The 23,295-nt window shown below is 49.5% G+C and overlaps 3 protein-coding genes across 3 annotated transcripts; 2 read left to right on the forward strand and 1 right to left on the reverse strand.

The window, feature by feature from the left end:
- The first annotated feature begins 597 nt into the window (after positions 1-597).
- On the forward strand, positions 598-10,904 carry LOC129199814 (uncharacterized). The gene is made up of 3 exons (XM_054810859.1): positions 598-869; positions 5,858-7,257; positions 10,899-10,904. Exons 2-3 carry the CDS (start codon positions 6,187-6,189, stop codon positions 10,902-10,904), a joined length of 1,077 nt encoding a protein of 358 aa, XP_054666834.1. The 5' UTR covers positions 598-869; positions 5,858-6,186.
- A 1,451-nt stretch (positions 10,905-12,355) lies between these two features.
- Positions 12,356-13,730, reverse strand: LOC129199815 (chondroitin sulfate synthase 3-like). The gene is made up of 2 exons (XM_054810861.1): positions 13,499-13,730; positions 12,356-13,415 (listed from the first exon to the last, which is right to left on the reverse strand). Exons 1-2 carry the CDS (start codon positions 13,728-13,730, stop codon positions 12,691-12,693), a joined length of 957 nt encoding a protein of 318 aa, XP_054666836.1. The 3' UTR covers positions 12,356-12,690.
- An 8,038-nt stretch (positions 13,731-21,768) lies between these two features.
- On the forward strand, positions 21,769-22,743 carry LOC129199816 (E3 ubiquitin-protein ligase rnf146-like). Its single transcript, XM_054810862.1, has one exon. The coding sequence runs from the start codon at positions 21,769-21,771 to the stop codon at positions 22,741-22,743; it is 975 nt and encodes a 324-aa protein (XP_054666837.1).
- The last annotated feature ends 552 nt before the right edge of the window (positions 22,744-23,295 follow it).

Consider the following 23,295-nt stretch of genomic DNA (forward strand, 5'->3'; position numbering starts at 1 on the left):
AGATTGGGAAAATTAGTTTGTAACCAAGGTAATAGGTAATGAAGCTAACCGACCATGGCAAGATACTATGCTGCTATGTTCCTTTTACAGTCCCTACCCAATCGGACAATAGGCCCGGGAATATTAATCTTATGAAGTAAGTTGCTATGGGTAGATGCACCTACAACAAGGGTACTGCGCATGCCTGCATGAAGGAGGTCATCCAGCAGACACAGGTGCAAGACCACTGACGACCACCAGAGACCCTTGAGGACCACCGACTCAAATCACTGAGCATGCGTGATGGGGAGGCGAATATGGAAATGATTTCCCAGAAATGATTATCATAGGACTGCCTTTTCTTGGAAATATAATGAACATGTATATTTTGATTCTATATAACCTGTGTGTTGGTGATCACCTGGCATGCACGTTGGGTGGAGCTATCCCCCGTGCATCCAGCGCTGCAATAAAGAATGCCTGCCTTTTAACACTACATTGGTGTTACGAGGTTTATTCCCAGATTTTGGTGACAGTTTTGGCGACCCAGATGGGACACTGCTTTTGAACCTCGACGGATCCGTGGGATCGCAGGACCTCCAGCCGGCACCGGGGAATTCTCGGGCAGAACCTCCGATCCCCGGACCGAAGAGCTTTGAGCAAGACCCCTGGGAGAGGTAAAGGCATTCTCATTTAATTGAAGTATGTGAAGGTACCTTATGTAAGGACCCCGTGGCTCCGGGACAGGCCCGTATCGGGACAGGCCCGTATCGGGACAGGCCCACGCCGGGACAGGCCCACGTTGGGACAGGCCCACGCCAAGAGCACGGGAGGCCTGCTCGTAAGGCGCGGTGAAAGCTGCGCAGAGTTGGGCTGGGGAGACGTCTCAGGTAAAAGTCTCTGCTAGGCGAAAGCCTGTGGAGCAGGGCCCAGAGGGGAGGGGAAGCCTCCAAGGCTGGGATTTCTGGTGGCAGGAGAAATCCCTGGGATTTCCAGTGGCAGGGGAAATCCCTGAGGGAGCTCTAACACGGGTTGGGGTCCCTCTGACTGAGTGCTTGTGATAGTGCACAATCACAACCACTAAGTCCCTGGGAGATGGGCACTTTTCCGAGTAAGAAACCAATCCCACGAAAAACACCACTGGGATGCATTTTGAAGCACTGGAAAGATCTGGGAAATGTTGATCCTTTGACTCGGAAACAGTTGATTGAATATTAGAATCATTGGTGGCCACTATACACTTTAGAAAATGGGGAAAAGTGGCCGGAAAATGGGACATTGCAATATAACACCATTTTGCAATTAATGTTATTCTGTAAAAGGGAAGGTAAATGGAACGAAATGGCATATGTAGATCTGTTTTTCACATTGCGAAATCATCCGGAATGGCAAAGGCAATGTGAATTGTTTTCACCTGATTCCGCGATAATGGCATTAAAGGGGCAGGAACCTGATAAAAATTTGGAAAAAGATTGCTGAGCTTGTGATAATGGTAAACGGTGTCTTAAACGTGAATTTGAAGATGATGATGTTGAACTATTGGTTGCGCCTCGCAGAAGGCTAGGAAATGATCAGAGGGATCAAAATCTGGAGGCTAACAATGCTTCTGCCTCTCCTGTGGAAGGGGAGGCAGAAGGATTCAGCCCGATTGCAGGGAGAACGAGAGGAAGAAGGGGAGGAGACGGATTAACTGTCCTCCAGGCCCCTCTTCGACAGGCTGTTGGCAATGAAGGTCCAGTAATGGTGAAAGTCCCCTTCTCAATAACTGATTTGAGGGCATGGAAGGAGACTGCGGGCACCTATCGGGACGATCCTGAAAGGGTTGCCAAGGTAGTGGAAACAATAATTAGAACCCAAAACCCCGATTGGGAAGATTTACAAGTAATATTGGATACATTGTTGGAAAGTACTGAAAAGAAAATGGTATTAAATCCAGCCAGGAAAGAAGTGGAAAGATCCCATGCTAACGGAAATATACAAGGGACAGTGGACCAGAATTTTCCATCCACAAATTCCGAGTGGGACCCTAATCAGCCGGGACCCAGAGGGATGCTGACTAGGTACCAGAAGTGGATTTTATTTGGTGTTAGACATGCAATGCCAAAAGCAATTAATTGGTCTAAATTATATGAAGTAAGACAAGAACTAAACGAATCCCCTTCGGCCTTTATGGAAAGACTGAAGGTGACAGCTAGAAAATATACTAATCTGGACCCAGAGGAACCTGAGGAGGCTATACAATTGGCCTCTATATTTATGGGACAATCAGCCCCAGACATCAGGAGAAAACTTCAAAAATTGGAAGGAGCTGAGTCCAGAGATTTGGGCAAAATGCTTGAAATAGCTTGGACTGTGTATAACAATAGAGAAAAAGAAAGAAAAGTCAGACAAATGCGAAGGGATGGGAAAATTCTGGCCATTTTGACTGAGAATAATAAGGGGGGCATGGGAAAAGGACGAGGAATGAATATCGTCGATTGGGGGCTTGGGAGGGGAAGAGTGGTCCCTAGATTGGCGAAGGATCAATGTATGGTTTGTAAAGAGCGTGGGCATTGGAAAAAGGATTGTCCCAAAGCTGGGGGATTAAATTCAACACTCCAGGCTATTAAATTGATGACTTTGGATAATGAGTCATGAAGGGGACCGGGGGAATCAACCCTAGCTGAGCCCCTGGTTACATTAAGGCTAGGGAATGAAGAAATGGAATTTTTAGTAGATACAGGGGCTACATATTCGGTATTGAACACATGTAAAGCAAAACTCAGCCATAAATCAGCAGAGGTCGTTGGTGCGACGGGGCAAAAGGAGAACCGGCCTTTCCTGAAACCATTAAAATTTAAGTTAGGAAAACAGTGGGTTACACATCAATTTTTGTATATGCCCGAATGTCCGTTGCCTCTATTAGGGCGAGATTTATTAAGCAAATTAGATGCACAAATAATTTTTAAAGATGGAGAAATCAGATTACTAATACCAGAATCAAAAGCCATAGAGGCGAGGGTGTTTATGTTACAGGACTCCTCCAAGGAGGAACAGATTCCAGAAGTGGTGGACAATGCAGTAACCCCTTTGGTATGGGCAAGTGAAGCTCCAGGACGATCTAAACTGGCAGAACCAGTAAAGGTGACTTTAAAACCCGGAGCCAAACCGGTAAGACAAAAACAGTATCCTATTAAGTGGGAAGCCCAAGAGGGATTAGAGGAATTAATTACAAAATTCTTAGAATACGGACTGTTAGTAGAATGTGAATCAGAATATAATACCCCTATATTACCAGTGAAGAAATCAGGAGGCAAGGAATACCGACTGGTCCAGGACTTAAGAGCCATAAATCAAATAGTTCAAGATATACACCCAGTAGTGGCTAATCCATACACTTTACTGACATCTTTGAAGGAGGAACATAAATGGTTTACTGTACTGGATTTAAAGGATGCCTTCTTTTGCATACCTCTGGATGCAAAAAGTCAAAGCATATTTGCTTTTGAATGGGAAAGTCCTAATACGGGACGAAAAATGCAACTAACATGGACTGTACTTCCACAAGGATTTAAAAATAGCCCCACATTATTTGGAAATCAATTGGCAAAAGAGTTAGAAATGTGGAAGAAACAGAATCAAGGAGACGGTATATTATTACAGTATGTGGATGACATTTTGATAGCAGCAAAAAGCAAAGAAACATGTTTTGAAATGACCATCAGTTTACTGAATTTCCTGGGCCAAGGAGGATACAGAGTTTCCAGAAACAAAGCCCAGATAGGGAAAGAAGCAGTGATTTATTTGGGATTTGAGATATCTCAAGGACAGAGACAATTGGGAAATGAAAGAAAAGAAGCCATTTGTCGGATCCCTGAACCTAACAGCCCAAAGGAATTGAGAGCCTTTCTGGGAATAATTGGGTGGTGTCGACTCTAGATTTTAAATTATGGACTGTATGTGAAACCCCTATATGAAGCCTTGAAGGAATCCAAAGACCGATATTTGATTTGGACACCTGAATGCCACAAATCATTTAAAGAACTCAAAAAGGCATTGATGACAGCCCCCGCATTGGGTTTACCTGACATAACCAAACCTTTTGAGCTGTTTGTTCACGAAAGGCAACATTTGGCCCTTGGAGTACTGGCGCAACGGCTGGGATCCTGGAAGCGACCAGTGGGATACTTCTCTAAACAACTTGACAACGTGAGTAAAGGATGGCCGGGATGTTTGCGTGCCGTGGCAGCGACAGTGCTGCTGATCCAGGAAGCCCGAAAATTAACCATGGGCCAAAAGATAGTGGTATATGTACCACACATGGTTATAACTGTCTTGGAACAAAAGGGGGGTCACTGGCTATCCCCTAGCAGAATGTTGAAATACCAGGTTGTCCTATTGGAACAAGATGATGTGGAATTAAAAGCCACAACAATTGTAAATCCAGCAATGTTCCTGACAACAGAAAATCCTACTGAGAAATTGGAACACGATTGCTTGGGAACTATTGAACAAGTTTATTCCAGCAGACCGGACCTGAAGGACGAACCTTTGAAGGATCCTGATCTGGAACTGTTTACGGATGGAAGCAGCTTTGTGCAAGAGAGAAGGCGAATAGCCGGATATGCTGTTGTTACCACTGACAAGGTATTGGAGTCAGGGACACTACCTGCAAATACATCAGCGCAGAAAGCAGAATTGGTGGCGCTGAAGCAGGCTTTACGGATGGCAGAAGGGAAAAGGGTAAACATTTGGACGGATTCTAAATATGCATTTGGTGTGATCCACGCTCATGGAGCCATCTGGAAAGAAAGAGGACTGTTGTCAGCCCAGGGCTCACCTATAAAATATAAGGAGGAAGTTCTTCAACTTTTGCAAGATGTACAGAAACCAAAGGAAGTGGCTGTAATGCATTGCAAGGCTCATCAGTTTGGTCAAACTGCTATAAATATAGGTAATCGATTGGCGGATAAAGCTGCAAAAGAGACTGCAGAACGAGGTATCCTTGCATTAATACCAGTAAAACAGATAAAAATTCCAAATTTAAAATCAAGATACAGTAAGCTAGACGAACAACTAGCAGAGAACTTAAAGACATCCCAAAATGCGGAAGGATGGTGGGTAACACCAGAGAATCAGGTAATAGTGACCCCACAAATTATGACAGAGCTTGCAAAGGAAGAACATGAACAGACACATTGGGGTGTGGATGCTATGGTTACAAATTTGAGAACATCTGTAGTGTGTGTAGGAGTGACAGGAATAATTAAATCAATAATAGCTAAGTGTCCAATTTATCTTAAAAATAATCCCTTAAACCAGAGGAAAGCACCTTTAGGAGTAACAAAGCAGGGTAATTCCCCAGGAGATTATTGGCAAATCGATTTCTCTGAGTTACCTAGACAGAATGGATATAGATATTTGTTGGTATTGATTGATACGTTTTCTGGATGGCCGGAGGCTTTTCCTTGCCGCACCAACAAAGCAAGAGAAATGGTCAAAATATTACTAAAAGAAATAATACCAAGATTTGGGGTACCATTGGGCGTATCTTCTGACAGAGGACCACATTTTGTAGCAGAAATAGTCCAACAAGTAAGTAAAATCCTAGGGATAAATTGGAATTTACATACTCCCTGGAGACCGCAATCAAGCGGGAAAATGGAAAGGATGAACCAGACCTTGAAAAGACAAATGAGTAAAATTTGCCAAGAAACATCTTTGAAATGGCCACAGGCTTTGCCATTAGCTCTGTTAAGAATAAGAATCCAACCAAGGTCTAAAGACGGTGTAAGTCCATATGAAATATTATATGACAAACCCTACCAAACTCCCTTAATCCCAGGGGACATGAGGGTAACAGGGGAAATAGATTTACAAACATATCTGATTTCTTTAGGAAAGACCCTTGAAGCGCTTAGAAGATATATTGTGCTGACCAGGCCGCTTGCTCTTGATACGCCTGTACATCCATACCAGCCGGGTGACCTTGTGTATATAAGGACATGAGGTTCTGAACCACTCCAGGAGAAGTGGAAGGGACCTTTCCAGGTACTGTTAACAACTTATACCACAATCAAGGTAGAAGGAGTGGAGCCTTGGATTCACTACACTCGAGTAAAGAAGGCACCGCCAGATCAGTGGACATGTACGCAAGAGGGACCTTTGAAACTTAGACTGTGTAAAAATTCTAAGGACCAGTTTCTTTAGCCTGTTATCTATTGAATTATGAATATTATGAATTGTTTGATTAGACTGATAACACTTTTTTGTATTTCATCACTAATTTGTAGCCAAAGAAATACAGAATGGCCATGGTCCCAAGCTATTGTCCAATATACCTGGAGTGTGGGACCATATCCCAAAGACCGTTCCCCAAATTTAGCCACTGTAGTAATGCATGAATCTGAAGTTTACCACTCACCTGAGTGGGAATGGGACAGAAAGGACTGGGTCCGTGTCTTAACTGGAACAATTGGAGAAAGAATTCAAGTAGGATGCAGAAAGATGGAAGGATCTCTTCATGAGAAAGCTTCTTCAATTACCATCTCCGGAAATCTATTAGACCCTAGTTCTAATATTACAATGAGATTCTGTCCCACCACTGAATGGAAATGTAACAAACAAGATTCTCTCATTACGTGTTGCCGCCAACAGAATGTCGGTCACTACTCCTTAGACCCTAGTACCAATAATGTTGAAATCACCAAATCCTGTATTAAGGAACAAGGAGATTGTTGGCATAATTTTACTTTAACTAAACCAGTTTATGTGGTGTGCAATTGGCGACCTAATCCATTGACAGGAGGACTGTCAGGTCTTACATTTAAATTCAAAATAAATGCTGTAACTAAACCCCTAGTGATGCTTGTTGCAGTAGTCACTCATGCTGACACAGATACTCTCTTTACGTTAACTAGTAAAGGTGAAGTCACCCCCTCTTTTATGGTACCACAAGGAAATGACATCACAATAAGATACAGATTAATCACTGAATCTCGCATTGAACCTATAAACAGTTATGAAATTGGACCACATGGCCCTATTTTGTGTAAAAATCAAAATTTAGACTGTTGGTTAAATGTGACTGCTGTACAATACTCCCATAAAGTAATATGTGGTAAAAATAACACCAAATACTGGGGAGAACTTAAAATAGACGTCATAATACCTACTACCCAACCAATTGTTGCGCTTAATTCGAAAATCTTTGAAATTGGACCGTATGTGATTAGAAATACAGGCTTGCAACAAATGTTGTTTAACCCGGCATGGTCTCTCAAACGAGTTGAATTGTCAGTGCGAAACAATATTTCAGATATTCAACCAGCTTGTTCACCTTTCTTAAAAATTTCATATGAGGGATGGACAACCTGGCTGCAGAAATGAACTCTTACTATGAGAAGGACACGGAGAGACTTGACCGGTGTTTTGGGAACAGGATTGGGAGTTTTAAATAGCATTGATTCAGAAGTAATAATGAACAAATTGGCTGCCTCAGTTAGTGATTTGACTAAATTACAACAACCCTTACGATCTTCTTTATTGACTCTAGGAACTAACCAGTGGCTGTTGTCAAATATATTGCCAACATGGGAAAGAGTAAATGTAAGGGACCACGAATTAATTACAGACGCACTTGGGGTGATCCAAAATAACCTCTCTTTGGCTCTGAGTTGTATCCAGGCTCAATTATGGATGCAGTTGGTAGCTGCCTCAGTTATAAGAGAAGGTGAAGAAAGCACTCTCCCCACTGAAATTAGGAAAATAGTTTGGGACAGTGCTACTGATTTTGAGAAAGAACTCCAGTCCTGGTGGAGCCTGGTAAACTTTACTTATGATCCCGTTACAAACACAGCTACAACTTTTGTGCTCACTATATCTAATGCTACTATATACCCAATTTATCCCATTGTTGCATTAGGGTTGAACCACAACGGAACTATACTCTATCCTTCCGAGCATAGAGTATGGGCCCGAAAGATGAATGAAAAATGGCAAACTGTTAATTTGGAATCTTGCATTGTGCGAGAACAACAAGGATTTGTCTGTGAAGGTAATGCAATTGAGGCACAAGATATTTGCCTGGATAGTGAACAAAATATTTGCCATTTTGAGGTTCATCCTAACGAGAACCCTAAAACAGTTATTATATATATTGGTAAGGGCTGTGTATGTTTAAGGACTGTTTGTGATTCTTTATATGTAGATAAGATAGTCGTAGAGATTAAAAATCATTCAAATTTTTGTGTTTGTAATTTTACTAAAATTGATGGATGTGACTTTTCTTATTCGACCCCAGTCACATCTCACCAACTTTTGCAGTCTAATTACATGTTGATTCATGAATTGTTACCTATACCCATTGGAATGAATCTCACTTTAGTGAAACAGTTATTACAACGCAAGGATTTGATTGCAATTCTGGAAAAAATTAAGGAAAATGGACAAAAAAACCCTAATAACTGTTCATCACAATGTGAAAGAAATACACCGAGTTTTTGAAAGAGCGCAGAGAGATGCAGAACTTAGATGGTGGGACACACTTTTCGGATGGTCACCTACTGCTACAGGCATCCTAAACAAGTTGTGTCACCCCATCGTAATTCTCTTAATATTGGTTTTGATCAGTTTGACCTTGTCAGCAATATTGTATGTCATAGCCTGGAAAATGATGAATCGGTTAACATATCTGAGAAAGCAAATTACTCGTGAAGCTTCTTTCACTCATATGATCGTTCAAGCTGTTGCAGAACAGCAAAAGAGACAAACAATCCCAGAGTTTTCTCCAACATAGAAAATGATTAATATAGTGAAAGTATTGAAATAATTTTCAAAACTTTCGAAGGGGGGAAATGTCACATATATTTTGACAAGCAATCAAAAGTTATAAAAGTTAGGATAATTTGATTATATTTGTAACTTAAAGTTATAAGGTAGCTATAGAATCAGATTGGGAAAATTAGTTTGTAACCAAGGTAATAGGTAATGAAGCTAACTGACCATGGCAAGGTACAATGCTGCTATGTTCCTTGTACAGTCCCTACCCAACCGGACAATAGGCCCGGGAATATTAATCTTATGAAGTAAGTTGCTATGGGTAGATGCACCTACAACAAGGGTACTGCGCATGTCTGCATGAAGGAGGTCATCCAGCGGACACAGGTGCAAGACCACTGACGACCACCAGAGACCCTTGAGGACCACCGACTCAAATCACTGAGCATGCGTGACGGGGAGGAGAATATGGAAATGATTTCCCAGAAATGATTATCATAGGACTGCCTTTTCTTGGAAACATAATGAATATGTATATTTTGATTCTATATAACCTGTGTGTTGGTGATCACCTGCCATGCACGTTGGGTGGAGCTATCCCCCGTGCATCCAGCGCTGCAATAAAGAATGCCTGCCTTTTAACACTACATTGGTGTTACGAGGTTTATTCCCGGATTTCGGTGACAAGATAACTATGCTGTCCTAAAGATGATGTTGCAGCACGAGGTAAAAATTGCCTTTTCCTGTGTAAGGGCAACATGCCTGATTAGCTGGAGAGGGAATGTGCTGTATTGCATGATCACATCCCATGTGCAAAATGCTAGCCGTTGTTCCAGGTCTACTTGTACCTCCTAGCAGACAAATGACTACGAATAAGACTGACTTCATCTCACAAAGAGCTTAATCACACATGATGTTAATCATTGAGGGCTTTCATTCCAACTAAAGGAAGCAATTCAGTGCACTTACAGGAAAGTTGCCTTTTGGTCTTTCAAACTGATACTCTGTGATTTTCCATTTTCTTTTTTGACATTGGTCATTGTGAAATTACTGCAACTAAACGTGTAAAACCTTTTTTCCAAAGCTTTAGGAGGAGGTACACACTCAAGGGATGAACAAACCCAATTAGTTGCCTTGGAATACAGATCACATCAGTTACTATATTGTGTGTTTATATACAGACACACGTGTATGCATGCAGAAATAAGCAGATTCTTCTTGAGCAAAAGAATAAAGTAATTTTTTTCTGCAAAAACCTGTGCAATATGTCATTACATAATAATCTATTTTAGCAAACCGATCGCTTTAGAAATAAATAGTCATTAAAGTGCCAGGCACTGTCTTTTGGATGATTTAGAAGCTCGCACAGGAATTTTCAGAGCGGAAGCTGTCTTTGCAAGTGAATTTCCCACTAGCAGAGGTTATTCTCTATGCCGCTGAAAAATGGAATTGTAGCCAAGATGCAAGGAACGCTGTTGTTTCCAAAGAGTTCAGAGGACAAGGCCCTGACCCAGCAGGTGACACGGTGCCGGCAAAGCCCTGCAGCGGTGAAGAGCAGGGAGGGGTGGGAACATGACATCTGCAGCTTGCACGTCCGCATGATCAGCGCTGAAGACAGAAGGCGAGGAGACGGAAGGCGAGACTGTGAGATGTTGTTAGTAGGCAGAATGAGGGTACCCGAGTGGATGATCACTTGAAAATCTCTTGAGAGAGAGAAAGAAGAACTCCGTGGAAGTGTCTCGCCGTCTTGTCCCATGGAGGGGAGAAGGATGTGACAAAGTGAGAGCTTGAAAGAGCTTGAAAGAGGAAAGCAGAAAGTAAGGAAGAAATGCGGTCCCCTAGGAAGGGATAAAACCCAAGTATGTCTAGTGTGGGGTGAAATGTAGAGCTTTGGGGCAGGGCCGTGAAGCTGAGGGCTTTTGACCAAATGGTGTTAGAGTTGGAAACAGGGGGAGGCTTTGCGTGACTGTGCGTGTCTTGCTGCCAGCAGAGGAGATCCATTTGGGGCTCTCATAAGTAGGTGAAGAAAGGATAAGGTGGAAGGACAATTCAGTGCTAATAACGTCAAAAGGCAGTCAGTTTCAAACATCATGGTAATGGAGATGGGATGTTCTGAGTGAAATTAAAGCTCCACTGGTTAAGCCCTGATCTGTGTTTGGCAGGAGTAGCTACTGTGCTCTTTTTCTTTAGAAGAGCCAGTTTATTAAGGGTTTACACCTGACATAAAGGAAACTTGAATGAAGGGTTTAGTCGATTGTGGTTTTAATAACAAAAAGTCCTCCCTGAGTCTCTTTAACAAATTGGGCATTTCTTTACAGCCCTCCAGGTTTAGTTTATTTTGGGGGGCGGGGTGTTAATGTTTTTATTTTTTATTATTTTTACAGCAGAGGTGCTGGGCACCCAAATCAGCACAAGATGAATAGAGCTGTACAAAAAAGCAATGATCCGTGAATGAAAGGGAAGTGTGGGAGTCACTTTAAATGTGTGCAGGTATGGTTTATAGTGATTTGCCACTGCTGCTGTTTTCCTCTTTGTTGTTCTGTTTTTTCCAGCTTAATGGATTAGTGTTGTCACTCAGGCGTTCTTGGTCTGTAAATTCTTGGGACTGTAAGTCCCCAGCCTTTCACTATTAGCAGCAACAAGAAGAAGTCACGTCAGAGTCTGTGCGGTAGGCTGATGATGCTGTTCATCTTCTTCACTTCCAGAATGCACACGCGTCTCTTGTCTACTTGTCGAGTGCTGGATTGAAACACCCGGTTGTAGCACCCGATTGCTTCCCCAGTTAGGTCAGACAGAGCTGAGGGTGTCCGTTCTAATAGGTCTGCCTCCACTTAGGAACCAAATCTTTTCTTCTGTAAAATTTCATGGTGTGGGTCCAGTTTAAAAGGGCAGCAGGGGGAAAAAAGAAGTCTGAACTTGCAGACTGAGCCAGACTCAGGCTCCTTCCAAACTATTTCCAGTGCTACAATGTCTACAGACTTTTCCTTCAAACCCCTCACCTAGTTCTTTTCAGAAACTCTGATTTCAAATTTACTTGACATCAAAAGTTTCTGGATAGGTTTAACTCAGAACCTTGGAACTAGTTAAAGACAGGTTCATTGCAACTCTGCAATGAGCCCAAAGTGACAACTTCTACATCTGCAACCCAATACATATACATAGATACACGCGTAAGTGCGCAAGTATTTCACAGATGAATGACAGCTGACAAACAAGCAGCCCATTAAACCACTCAAACAAAAGCAAGTGACAAACAGGGAAGCATACAGTTACTCCAGTTACCTTTTCACAGTGTTTTCAATACTGCAAGCAACCACGCTCACAACCTAGGCTTACAAGTTCAGTTTCTTCTTTCTTTCCTAAGAGCAGGACACTGCACGAGTAACAGCAGCAGCAACAAGCGCAGACCAAAAGCAAGCGGGTTGCAGAACATCTTTTTTTAATGGTGCTGTAAACCTCGTGAAATAGGGCCAGTGCTTTTCAGAGACACACGCTGCAAAGAACAGCAGCTTTACAAGCAGCCTTCGGCGGCTGCGTTTGCTCAGCCCAAGTGTCAGCGAGCCAACGCAGAACTTTTGTTACTGCTCAGAACATCACTTCCGAGCAGTACCGAGTCGAAGCCTTCGGGCTGAGCCGCAACCGCGGCGGGGGCTGCCCGGCCGGAGCAGGACGCAGTCGGCAGAGCTCTTCGCCGCTCCCGCCCGCCGCCTGCCCACGGGCGGCGGGACGAGGCGGGACTGCCACCCTTGGGCTGCGCAGCCGAGCGCGGCGGGACGCGGCGCCGGCACCACCCCGCCGCTCCGCTGCCCGCCCACGGCCCCTCTCCGCCGGGCCGGGCCGGGCCGGGCCGGGCCGGACCGACCCTCTCCGCCGGCCCACGGCAGAGCCTCGCCCGGAGAGCCGCGCCGCAGCAAGCGCGGGGGCCGCAGCACCGAGATCCCACGCCAGGACCGCTCACCGCGCCCGCCGCGGTCCAACCCCCCGCCTCAGCCCTCCAACGCGCCCCGGCACCGCGGCCTCCCCAAGGACGGCCCGGCCCGGCCCGGCCCCGCGGGGGCACCTCGAGGTTCCCACCGGCACCTCAGCGCCGGGACAGCACCCCACGGCCCGCACACGGTGGCTGGAAGCAAACTCCGCCGGGGCGGTGGGTGGGCCGAGGTACCCCTTGCGCTCCGCCACCGGGCGGGAACCGACTCTCCCCACCCCCCGCGGGACCCCGCCGGGCCGCCAGGCCATCGCTCCGCTCCCTCCCTCCCGGCGGCGGGGCGCGCCCCGGTCACCTTTAATGTAGACGTCGTCGTCCGCCCGCATGAACCATTCGTACTTGTCCAGGTAGCGGTCGTGCATGTACTTGATCATCATGAAAGACTTCTTCTGCGGCGGGTAGGAGTCGTCCACGCCGGGCAGGGCGACGACGGGCAGCCGGGGCAGCCCGGGGGGCGCGGCGGAGCCCTGGCTGGAGAAGAACTCCACGCGGCCCGGCACCGAGGGCGCCCACGTCCGCTGCGCCGCCACCGCCCGGCTGCCCAGGTACTTCTGGGCCGTCATCACCCCCACGTAGAGGAAGTTGCGGGGCTTGGCGTAGCCCGGGGCGCCCCCCCAGTCCCCGCTCCCGTTGTGGCTGCCGCCGGGCCGGCCGCTCCGCTTCTCGCCGCCTTCCTCCTCCTCCTCCGGCTCCCCTTCCCGCCGGCGGCGGGGCTGGACACCATGTCCTCCGCCGGCGGCGGCGGCAGCTCCCAGGGGCTGCTCCTGAAACTCGTGCCGCCCAGCACCGCCGCTGCCTCCGGCGGCGCCTGCTGCCCGCCCGGCACCGCCGCGCCCCCGGCCGCCCCCGGCCCCGCCGAGCGGCCGTAGTAGGAGCAGAGGCTGGAGCCGCGCCTCTTCTTTTCGCTCAGCTCGGCCACTTTCGGGGCGATGAGCCAGGAGGCGGCGGTGAAACCCAGCACCAGCCCCAGCACCACGCTCAGCCAGGGTCTCCGGGACCGGGCTGCCATGGCGCGGGCGGGGCGGCTCCCGGAGCGCCGCTGCCGCCGCCGGCTTCCCCCCGCCGCCTCCCGCTGGAGGCGACCCCCGTCCCGCTGCGGCCCCGGGTGCGGCGACTCCCGCCGCGGCTCCCTGCCCCGCCGCGCCGGCCCGGGCGGCTGCGCTGCTCCCGAGTCAAACTTCTCCGGGCGTGAGGGCGGCGGCGAGGACGGCAGAGCACTAGCGGCGGCCCCTCCGCTCCGCTGGCACCTTGTCACCGCGGCGGCTGGTCCCTCCCCGCCCCTCCCACCAGCTCAGCCTCCTCCACACGGCGGCCGCGGCCCCCGCTCCGCGCTCCGCCATTCAGCCAGCTTCCTCCGCGGCTGCCGAGCGCCTCACCCCGGAGGGCGCCGCCGGCCGTGCCCGAGCCGCTCCGGGGAAGTGGCCGCCGCCGCCGCCGCCGCTCCGGAAGGAAACGATTTTTTTAGGTGCCGCTCGCAGCTCCCCCGCGCCGCGGCCCCGCCACCCTCCGGCGCCCCCTTCCAGTCCCGGGACCAGGGCCGCCCGCCCGGCCGCGCCTCTTGGCCCCGGTGCGCCCCGCTCCCGCCTCCGCGTCGGGAGAGGCCGGCGGCTCATCTGCGGCCGCAGCTTCACATCACCCGAGGGCGGCCACGGGACGGCGGGTGGGACCGTCCTGCCCCGGTTTCTCATCCCAAGGGTGGTCATGGAAAGACAGCTGAGGGCTGTAGTTTCAGGAGGAGGGAAGCCGTCTCCTCTGCCCCTGCTCCCCGGCCTCTTCACTTCAAACGCTTCATAACTTTCCAGCCAAGAACTGTAGCCCTCCCTGACCATGTCTGTTCCTGTGGTGTGGATTCCCACAGCCTGCGTATGTTGTTATCACCAGCTCCAAGGTGCTGGAGCAGAGCCTCTTCATCCTCCAGCCTCGGGGTGACTGCACCGTCCACAGCCCAGGATGACTGACACCTGGAATTAAACGTTCAGGCCACTGTGCCTGCAGAGATAGCTTTAATTCTGAAGTTTAAGGTCTCCCTTGTCTCCTCCATATTTATATGCATCCCTAATTTCATTGTGCAAGATGCTCATCTCCAGCAAGAGTCATAAATTGTTCATCACATCCATTTGTCATTTCACTGAAATACACCAAAGCTACTGAAGATGCAGTAGCAAATGTTTAATCATTTGTCAGCAAAACCACCCATTTTTGTAGCTAAGTCTATGGGATTTTCTGTCACTTCCCACGACTTTATCAGTTGTCAGGCACATATGTCAAGGCAAGAGGAGGAGTATGGAAGCTGGTACGGTGTGATGCTAGCAGAAGTAATGGAATAGTTGTGAGAGAAAAAATTTCAAACCTTTTTCCAAAAAGACAGAAATTACTTTGCCCACCTAACGAAGAAAAAGGCCTCCTACTCTGCATAGTCTTTAGCTATGAAAGATCACTCACTGAAGTAAATTTCAGTTTTTCCTTGTGCCTTCACCACATGCAGTGAGCAGGCTGTGGGCTCTTTGTGTTTCTGAGATGTGCAAGCATCATGCTCAGGAAACATACCCTCTGGCTTCCCCAGGGCTGAGCATCCTTTCCAAAGCAGCCCATCATTAATTTCCTCTGTACATCACACAAGCTGCAGGATTTATAATGCCGAGCAGCAAGGCACTGAGTACCAGTTATTCACTCCGCTGTCACCACTAAAAACAACAGCCCGATCAATGTGTCCGGGCACATAAATGTTCTGGGAGCAACAGGGTGGCAGATTCTGGGTCTGCCTTCACGGAGCTACTAACAGGCAACAAGTGAAGGGGGAAGGCTCTCCTTCAGAAGGCTTCACCATGGCATGAGGGATTACCAGGATTAGGATTGTCTCAGATTTCCATATGAGTCTTCCATTTAAAAAATGCTGTCCCACAGTCCTTCCCCTCCACTCCCACAAACAGTTGGGGGGTGCTGGGTCCCAGCAAGTCCTGCACAGTATGACTTCCAGCAGTAAGGGCTCCTTTACACCTACACAACCTCACCATCACAGTGTCCTAAAATTTCAGACAACTTGCTGCTAAGGGGTCGCACAGGTGCAATGTCTGACGCTGCGCCACTTCCATCGCTTATGCATACACTGAAGTGACTCCGGTCAGTATCAGCTGTGCCAGCTCCTTAGGTCTGACAGTGCTTATTTTTGTCACAAAAATAGCAGGTGGGCCCATGAGAGGTGACCATAAACCTTTTACACACCTCAAAGATGAAAATGGACCTTAAGGCATTATGTGTTATCAAGACAGTTTATAAGGGAATAGAGTATAAGGATATTTGGAGCAGAAATAGCACACGTGTGTACCTGCATTTATATTTTTTAGTTCAATGCTATACCAGTATTTCAATACACCGCGGGGAAATGTGTTCTGGGTTTTCACGGACAGACCAAAACACAGGCTGGGCTGCTTCTATAGGAACAACAGTGGCATCTAGTGGTTAATAATAAGTCCCAGACCTGTGTTCAGTAAAGGAGCGACACTCAGAATGCCTTTCCAATTAAAAGAAGTATTTGATATAATCACTTGTTAAGCTGGGCTTAGTCACTTCATGTCTACATGGCTTGTTATGTGTTCGAACGCATTTGATAAGACTATTACTCCAATGTCACACTGAATGTGTTTGGAGGGAATGGGAGAGGCGAGGGCCTGGCAATTTCTTAAAAAACTTGAAAAGTAATCTTGTAGCAAAAATTGGATTGGAAATTAGAAATCCTGCCTTCTGTCCACTGTACCATGTGTTTCTAATTATAATCTCAGGGGAGTCTCTTAACATTTTTAGTTCTTCTCTTGTGAAAAAGGTGGAAAACACAATCTCCCATTTCACCATAGTAGTTTTACAGCCTCTAATCAAATTTTACACACATGTCCTTTGATGAAGAAACAGCAGAAACATAGGGCTATGATTGTCATTAGCAATACTTTTAAGTGAAAACAATGGGGCTTTAGCTCCAGAAGAAGTGGGCAATCTTTCTTACACAATGATGCCAGCAGAAGCCAGAGTTCAAACGGGTGGGTATCCACTTCTCACTCTCACTTTACTTTTTTCAGAGTCATTCTGGCCATACTGAACCCAGTCACTTTGTCTTCACCGGGCACAAAGCCCTGAACTGAAGGAGTGGTCAACACGTCTGCAGTCTCGGAGAGGAACAGAGCTGGGTCTTACTACTTTTTCTTCTCAGGTGGAAGTCCAAAGCCATCAGTGATAGATTGCTAGGAATTCCTACTAGGTTTCAAATTCAACACTAGACAGAAAATAAAGGGTGATAAAACTTGAGTGCTTTATTGGATGTTTTCACTCAACTAGCTTGCTGAAATGCCTGAATATGATGCTGACACTTGAGCTGCACTTTACAGGTTGTACCTATTGTGTAAAGGGCATCTAAACCAAGATAGACATAACACTGTTTGCAATCTCTTCACAGCAGCCATAGGTGAAAAGCATTGACTAAAGCTAGCTCCACTAGCTAGTGAGGCTCAGGGTAAGTTGTGAAACTGTATCTTTGGGCACAGTCTCTTATCCTGCTAGTCCCATGTCTTGCGTCAGTCATCTCCAGAAGGAACACTTTAACAGCAGAGGTTGATCATCTGACACAGACATCGCCCTGGAGCAGATTAGAGCTGAGCAGGGAAGAAAAACCAAGTTAATTCCACCATCACAAAGGATCTCACTGAACTGATTTCTGTTCCAGTTTTATTTCACTCAGAAACAGATATCCTAAATAAACAAATAGGTCAGTTAGAACAGCAGCATTTATTTTGTGCATTAGTAACCAGTTGCTACAACGTGCAATAAGTCAGCTGTAAAACAAAAGGAGAGGTGCCTGAGGACTGGAGGAAAGCCAACGTCACTCCGGCCTTCAAAAAGGGCAAGAAGGAAGACCTGGGAAACTACAGGCCAGTCAGCCTCACCTCCATCCCCGGGAAGGTGATGGAACAGCCCATTCTGGGGATCATCTCTAAGCATGTGGAGGAAAAGGTGGTTACCAGGGGTGGTCAGCATGGATTCACCAAGGGGAAATCATGCCTGACCAATCTGATAGCCTTCTATGATGGCATGACTGGCTGGGTGGATGAGGAGACAGCAGTAGATGTTGTCTACCTCGACTTCAGCAAGGCTTTTGACACCGTCTCTCATAACATCCTCATAGGTAAGCTTAGGAAGTGTGGGTTGGATGAGTGGACGGTGAGGTGGGTAGAGAAGTGGCTGAATGGCAGAGCCCAGAGGGTTGTGCGAAGCAGCACAGAGTCTAGTTAGAGGCCTGTAGCTGGTGGTGTGCCGCAGGGGTCAGTACTGGGTCTGGTCTCGTTCAACATATTCATCAATGACCTGGACAAGGGGACAGAGTGCACCCTCAGCAAGTTTGCTGACGATACCAAGCTGGGAGGAGTGGCCGATCCACCAGAAGGCTGCGCAGCCATTCAGCGAGACCTGGAGAGGCTGGAGAGCTGGGCGGAGAGGAACCAAATGAAATTCATCAAGGGCAAGTGTAGGCACCCGCTCCTAGGGAAGAACAACCCCAAGCACCAGTACAGGTTAGGGGCTGACCTGGTGGGAAGCAGCTCTGAAGAGAAGGACCCAGGAGTCCTGGTGGAAAACAGGTTCTCCATGAGCCAGCAATGTGCCCTTGTGGCCAAGAAGGCCAGTGGTATCCTGGGGTGTATTAAGAAGAGCGTGGCCAGCAGGTCGAGGGAGTTTATCCTCCCCGTCTGCTCTGCCCTGCCCTGGTGAGGCCAGATCTGGAGTTCTGTGTCCAGTTCTGGGCTCCCCAGTTCCAGAAAGACAGGGAAGTACTGGAGAGAGTCCAGAGGAGGGCTGCAGAGATGATGAAGGGACTGGAGCGTCTCTCCTGTGAGGAATGGCTGAGAGAGCTGGGTGTGTTTAGCCTGGAGAAGAGAAGACCGAGAGGGGATCGTACGAATGCTTATAAATACCTAATGGGTGGATGTCAAGACCATGGGCCAGACTCTTTTCAGTGGTGCCCAGCAACAGGACAAGGGGCAATGGGCACAAACTGGGACACAGGAAGTTGCATCTCAATATGAGAAAAAGCCTTTTCTCTGTGAGGGTGACAGAGCACTGGACCAGGCTGCCCAGAGAGGTTGTGGTGTCTCCTTCTCTGGACATACTCAAAACCCGCCTGGACGAGATCCTGTGCACCTTGCTCCAGGTGATCCTGCTGTAGCAGGGGGGTTGGACCAGATGACCTCCAGAGGTCCCTTCCAACCCCCACCATTCTGTGATGCTGTGATTTTGCGACTCTGTGATTCTGTGATTCTGTGTAATGGGCTTTAACTTCTGGTCAGCCGGGGACTGATCAGGAAGTTGGACTAGAAGACAGTTGTAGGTCCCTGCCAACTGTGACTATTCTATCCTATCCCATCCCATCCTGTCCCGTCCCAGCCCGTCCTGTCCCGTTCTGTCCTGTCCTGTCTTGTCCTGTGCTAAACAAATATTTGTGAAAGCTGCTGAATGAAATGAAACCAGGAAGTCAAAATCCTCTGGAAGCTGTGGCATCTTTGGAAACCTTTGCTGTGTTTCCCACTGGCAATGCTTTCTCTTGCAGGACTTCAGCGCAACGCTTTGTGATCTTGGGACAGTTGTGCTCTGGGTTGTGGCCACTCAGGTCTTGAAGACCTCCAGGCTCAGGGATCCCACAACCTCTCGGGGCAACCCACTCCAGTGCTTCATGATCCTCACAGGGATTTTGGTTTTCCTTCCTTATCTGCAGCCCAAACCTCTCTAGTTTCAGGAGATGCCACTGTCTCTCACCCTCCCACCAGGCAGCGCTGGGAAGAGCCTGTTGTCCCCATCCCCTTGATGCCTTCCTCACAGGCACCAGGCCATGCTGTGAGGTGCCCCGATGACTTCTCTGCTCCATGCTGAACCAGCCCTGGCCCCACAGACCCTTCTTGCCTCCCCTGAGCCCCTCTGGCCTGACAAGCTGTCTCCAGGACCCCAAAAAGGACAGAGTGCCCAGATGAGGCCTGATGGATGCTGAGGCAGAGGGGATCATCACCCCTGTGCCCTCTGGCTAGTGGAGAAGGCTGGAGAAAACCCCCAAGAGCCAGCCAAGTGCTTCCTGGGAAGAATCAGGGGAAAAGAGGTGTCAGCGGTGGGTTCTCTTCTAATGCAAAAAATAAGAAGAACACCCCCCCACGCTAGTGTCAGCTTCATTGAAAGGGAAGCCCTTTTCCTTACGTTGGATCTGTCAGCTAGTGTGTAGGCATAAAGCAGCACGCTGAGCGCTCTTCAGCGTGAAGAAGCTTTCCTATATAACTCTGAAAAGAGAAGAGATGAATCACTGAGTGTACTGAAGGTGACGACGTAACTCTTCTCCCTGTCCCAGGCTTAAAAGAGTGAAGCTAAATGAGAGAGAATGGCGACTCTTAAATCTTCAGCAGAATCCATCATTTCCTGCCTGACATTGCAAGAGACAGGTAAGGAATGCCCTGCCTCCCCTCTGCTCAGGCAATCACACCTTGGGAAAAACGGAGTGTGAGAAGAGTCACACTCTTTGAGGTCAGTCCCTTTACATCCAAACAGGGAGGCCGACCTCTTGAGAGTGCTCTTCTCCAGCAAAGAAACTGTGCAGTCTGGTGTTGTTTGGGGAATGCTCCTCTCAAGGTAGTCCCAGGGAACTTGATGTGTGCTCAGTTGGCCTAAGGAAAAATACTGATGAGCTATACTTAGTGATTTAAGTATCAGTCGTTTTAGCATGGTAGTCACCTTTCTTACCCTGGCAGCAGCTAAAGGCTGCAATTGGGAGGGCATGGTTTATTGGATGCGGTCTTAGTTTGCACCAGCTGCTGAACAGCTGAAATCTGTGGAAAATATTGTTAAGAGAAGAAAGTTGTTAGCTGACAAATATAAGCTCTGGCCTGGAAATTCACAGTAGCGATTACTTGAATGGAAGAAGCCAGAAATAAGGATTAGTGACATAGACAGAGCAAGGGCAAAGTAATCCTGATTCCTTGCTTGCTTATTTACTATTACTGGTGAAATAAAGACAAATATAGCTAACACTAGACTTGAAGCACTGACTTTCCTGTAACAGTATCTTTTGGTGCCGATATCAAGTGGCGTTTACTGTCTATGTTGCAGGAGCCACGTGCTTCCTGGGAGGAATCGGGGGAGCCCAGAGGGCTGGCCAGCAGCGCTGGGGTGTGGGGAGAGCCTGTGGGACTTTGTCCTGCAGCCTCCCAGGGAGGCACGAGGTGTTACCAAGTGAACCCTCTTGCCGCATGTGCCTGGAGACATCTGCCATGGCCAGCGCGACCTGAGGGGGCCACTGGGGCCCTGGGAAGACACTGTGCTGAGCAGAAGACAAGAGATGGGGGGATGGAGTGGGCGGTGGCGTTGCGGTAACCCCAGACGCCTGTGCTGGGGCTGCAGCGCTGCTGGGGTGAGCGCCTCGGGAAAGGATGGATGCTGTGGCATCCCCGAGCCATAGACTGTGACGTCACCAAACAATGATGTCACCGATTCCCCAAGCGATGGGTTCTCTCGTCACCGACGGATGGCCTGAGATGTCCCCCAACGACAGACTGTGATGTCACCTAGCGATGGATTGTGACCAGGCGTCCCCTGCTGCTTATATTCGGGTGCCGGGCCACACCCAGCCGGTTCGTGCCCGCACTCCGGCTGAGCAGTTGGCGAGGTTTGGAGTGTTGAGCGAGGCCTTTGGTGCTGGTGTTGTGCTCGGGGAGTTGTTCTGTGCAGCTCTCAGTGCCCGACCCCAGAGCCGTCGGAGGACTCCCCCCGGCCCTGCCAGGTTCAGGCAGCCGGGGCACCCAGGAGGCGCGCTCGCAGCAGCGCAGGTGAGCTGGGAGGGGGCACCTCACCCTGGGGGGCTGCCAGGGTTTCCTCCTTGAGGGACCTGGGCATGTCTTCCACCAGCCAACGGGCCAGCCAATGCTCGTGGCCTCTCCTCCTTTTCTAGCGTGACGCCCGCTGCTGCAGCGCCGGTGAGAGGGAGCGGCTCGTCATCGCCAGCTCCCCCCAGCCCACCGCAGAACATGCAGGCCATGGCCACGGAGCTGGAGGACCGCTGTCCCATCTGCCTGGGCAGCTGGGAGGAGCCCAGCTTCGTGATGCCATGCCTCCACCGCTTCTGCTACCCCTGCATCCTGCGGTGGGCTGAGACCAAGCCCGAGTGCCCCCTCTGCAAGAGGGGAATCCGCTCCATCCTGCACTCGGTGCGGGCGGACGATGACTACGTGGAGCACGTCGTCACACCACCCGTGACTCCACCAGCCGTCGTCCGCCAGGGGGGAGGAGCTCCCAGGCACCCAGCCGCCCACCACCTCCATCACCCTGGAGCACCCCAACGGTGGGCTGCAGAAGGGCTGCCCAGGCGTCCTGTGGGTGGCCTCTACACCCCAAACTGGATGAGCGGTTTGCGCAACAACTCCACGCTCATCCAGATCCTGCAGCCCCTGGTCCAACGGGAGCAGGAGATGATGTTTGCCACCCTCATGGGCACCCCGAACAACCGCGGGCTGGAGAGAGAGCTGCCGGGCCAGATGCTGGGGGTCTCCCGCCAAAACCCCACGGCGACACTGGCGCGACAGCGTGCACGTGTCGCCGTGCAAGGGCGCAGCAGAGAGGCCCACCGTCTGCTGGGACGGCGGGACGGCCGTGCTGCCGGGGGGCGGGAGGGCAGCCCCGCGGGCATCCCAGGCCCCGCTGCCTCCCAGGGAGGGTCTCTCACCCCCAGCGCAGCCCCCTCCGGCAGCCCTGCGAGACCCAGCACGGAGGAGCTGCCCGGCACCTCGTCCGCAGCCCGTGGTGGGGGTCCCGGCAGCCAGCCCTCTGCTCCCGTTGCCATCCCCGCGGAGCAAGAGGAGCCCCAGGAGGAGCCAGGGCAGGCTGTGCCCGGGCCCTCCGCTTCCAGCCAGGGCACCGAAGGCTCCCCTGAAGGGCCCCGGCGACCCCCAAAGAGGAGGACCGGCAGCTCCGACGCCTCTCCAGCCAACAAGAGGCCAGCACCGCGGCGGTGACCCAGCAGGGTGCCTTGGGGGACGGCCAGACCAGGACTGGGCCATCAGCTGGGGCCTGCACCAGCCATCAAGAGCTCCCAGCCCCCCAAATCCCAACATCCCAATAAAAGACAAGCATGAAAACTACAGAGCAAGTCTCAGTGTTTCTTTGCCAAGAGGGTGGTCAGAGGCTGCAACAGGCTTCCTAGAGAGCTGGTGGCTGCCCCATGCCTGTCAGTGCCTTACAAAGAGGTGTTTGGACAAGGCCCTGCATTCTTTGATGACTATAACCTGTTAGGGAGGGAGGGGATCCACCTGTCCGGAAGAGGCAAGGCAATCTTTGGCAGCAGGCCGGCCAACTTGGTGAGATGGGCTTTAATCTGAAGGACTCGGGGGCGGGGGTCCAATGCTCGTGCCATTGCATCCAACTGGGGAATAAGCCAGCAAATAACCAGAAAGACAGGGAGGTACTGGAGAGAGTCCAGCGGAGGGCTGCAGAGATGATGAAGGGACTGGAGCATCTCTCCTGTGAGGAAAGGCTGAGAGAGCTGGGTGTGTTTAGCCTGGAGAAGA

The sequence above is a fragment of the Grus americana genome, chromosome Z (genome assembly GCF_028858705.1).
Source record: "Grus americana isolate bGruAme1 chromosome Z, bGruAme1.mat, whole genome shotgun sequence".
Lineage (NCBI taxonomy): Eukaryota > Metazoa > Chordata > Aves > Gruiformes > Gruidae > Grus > Grus americana.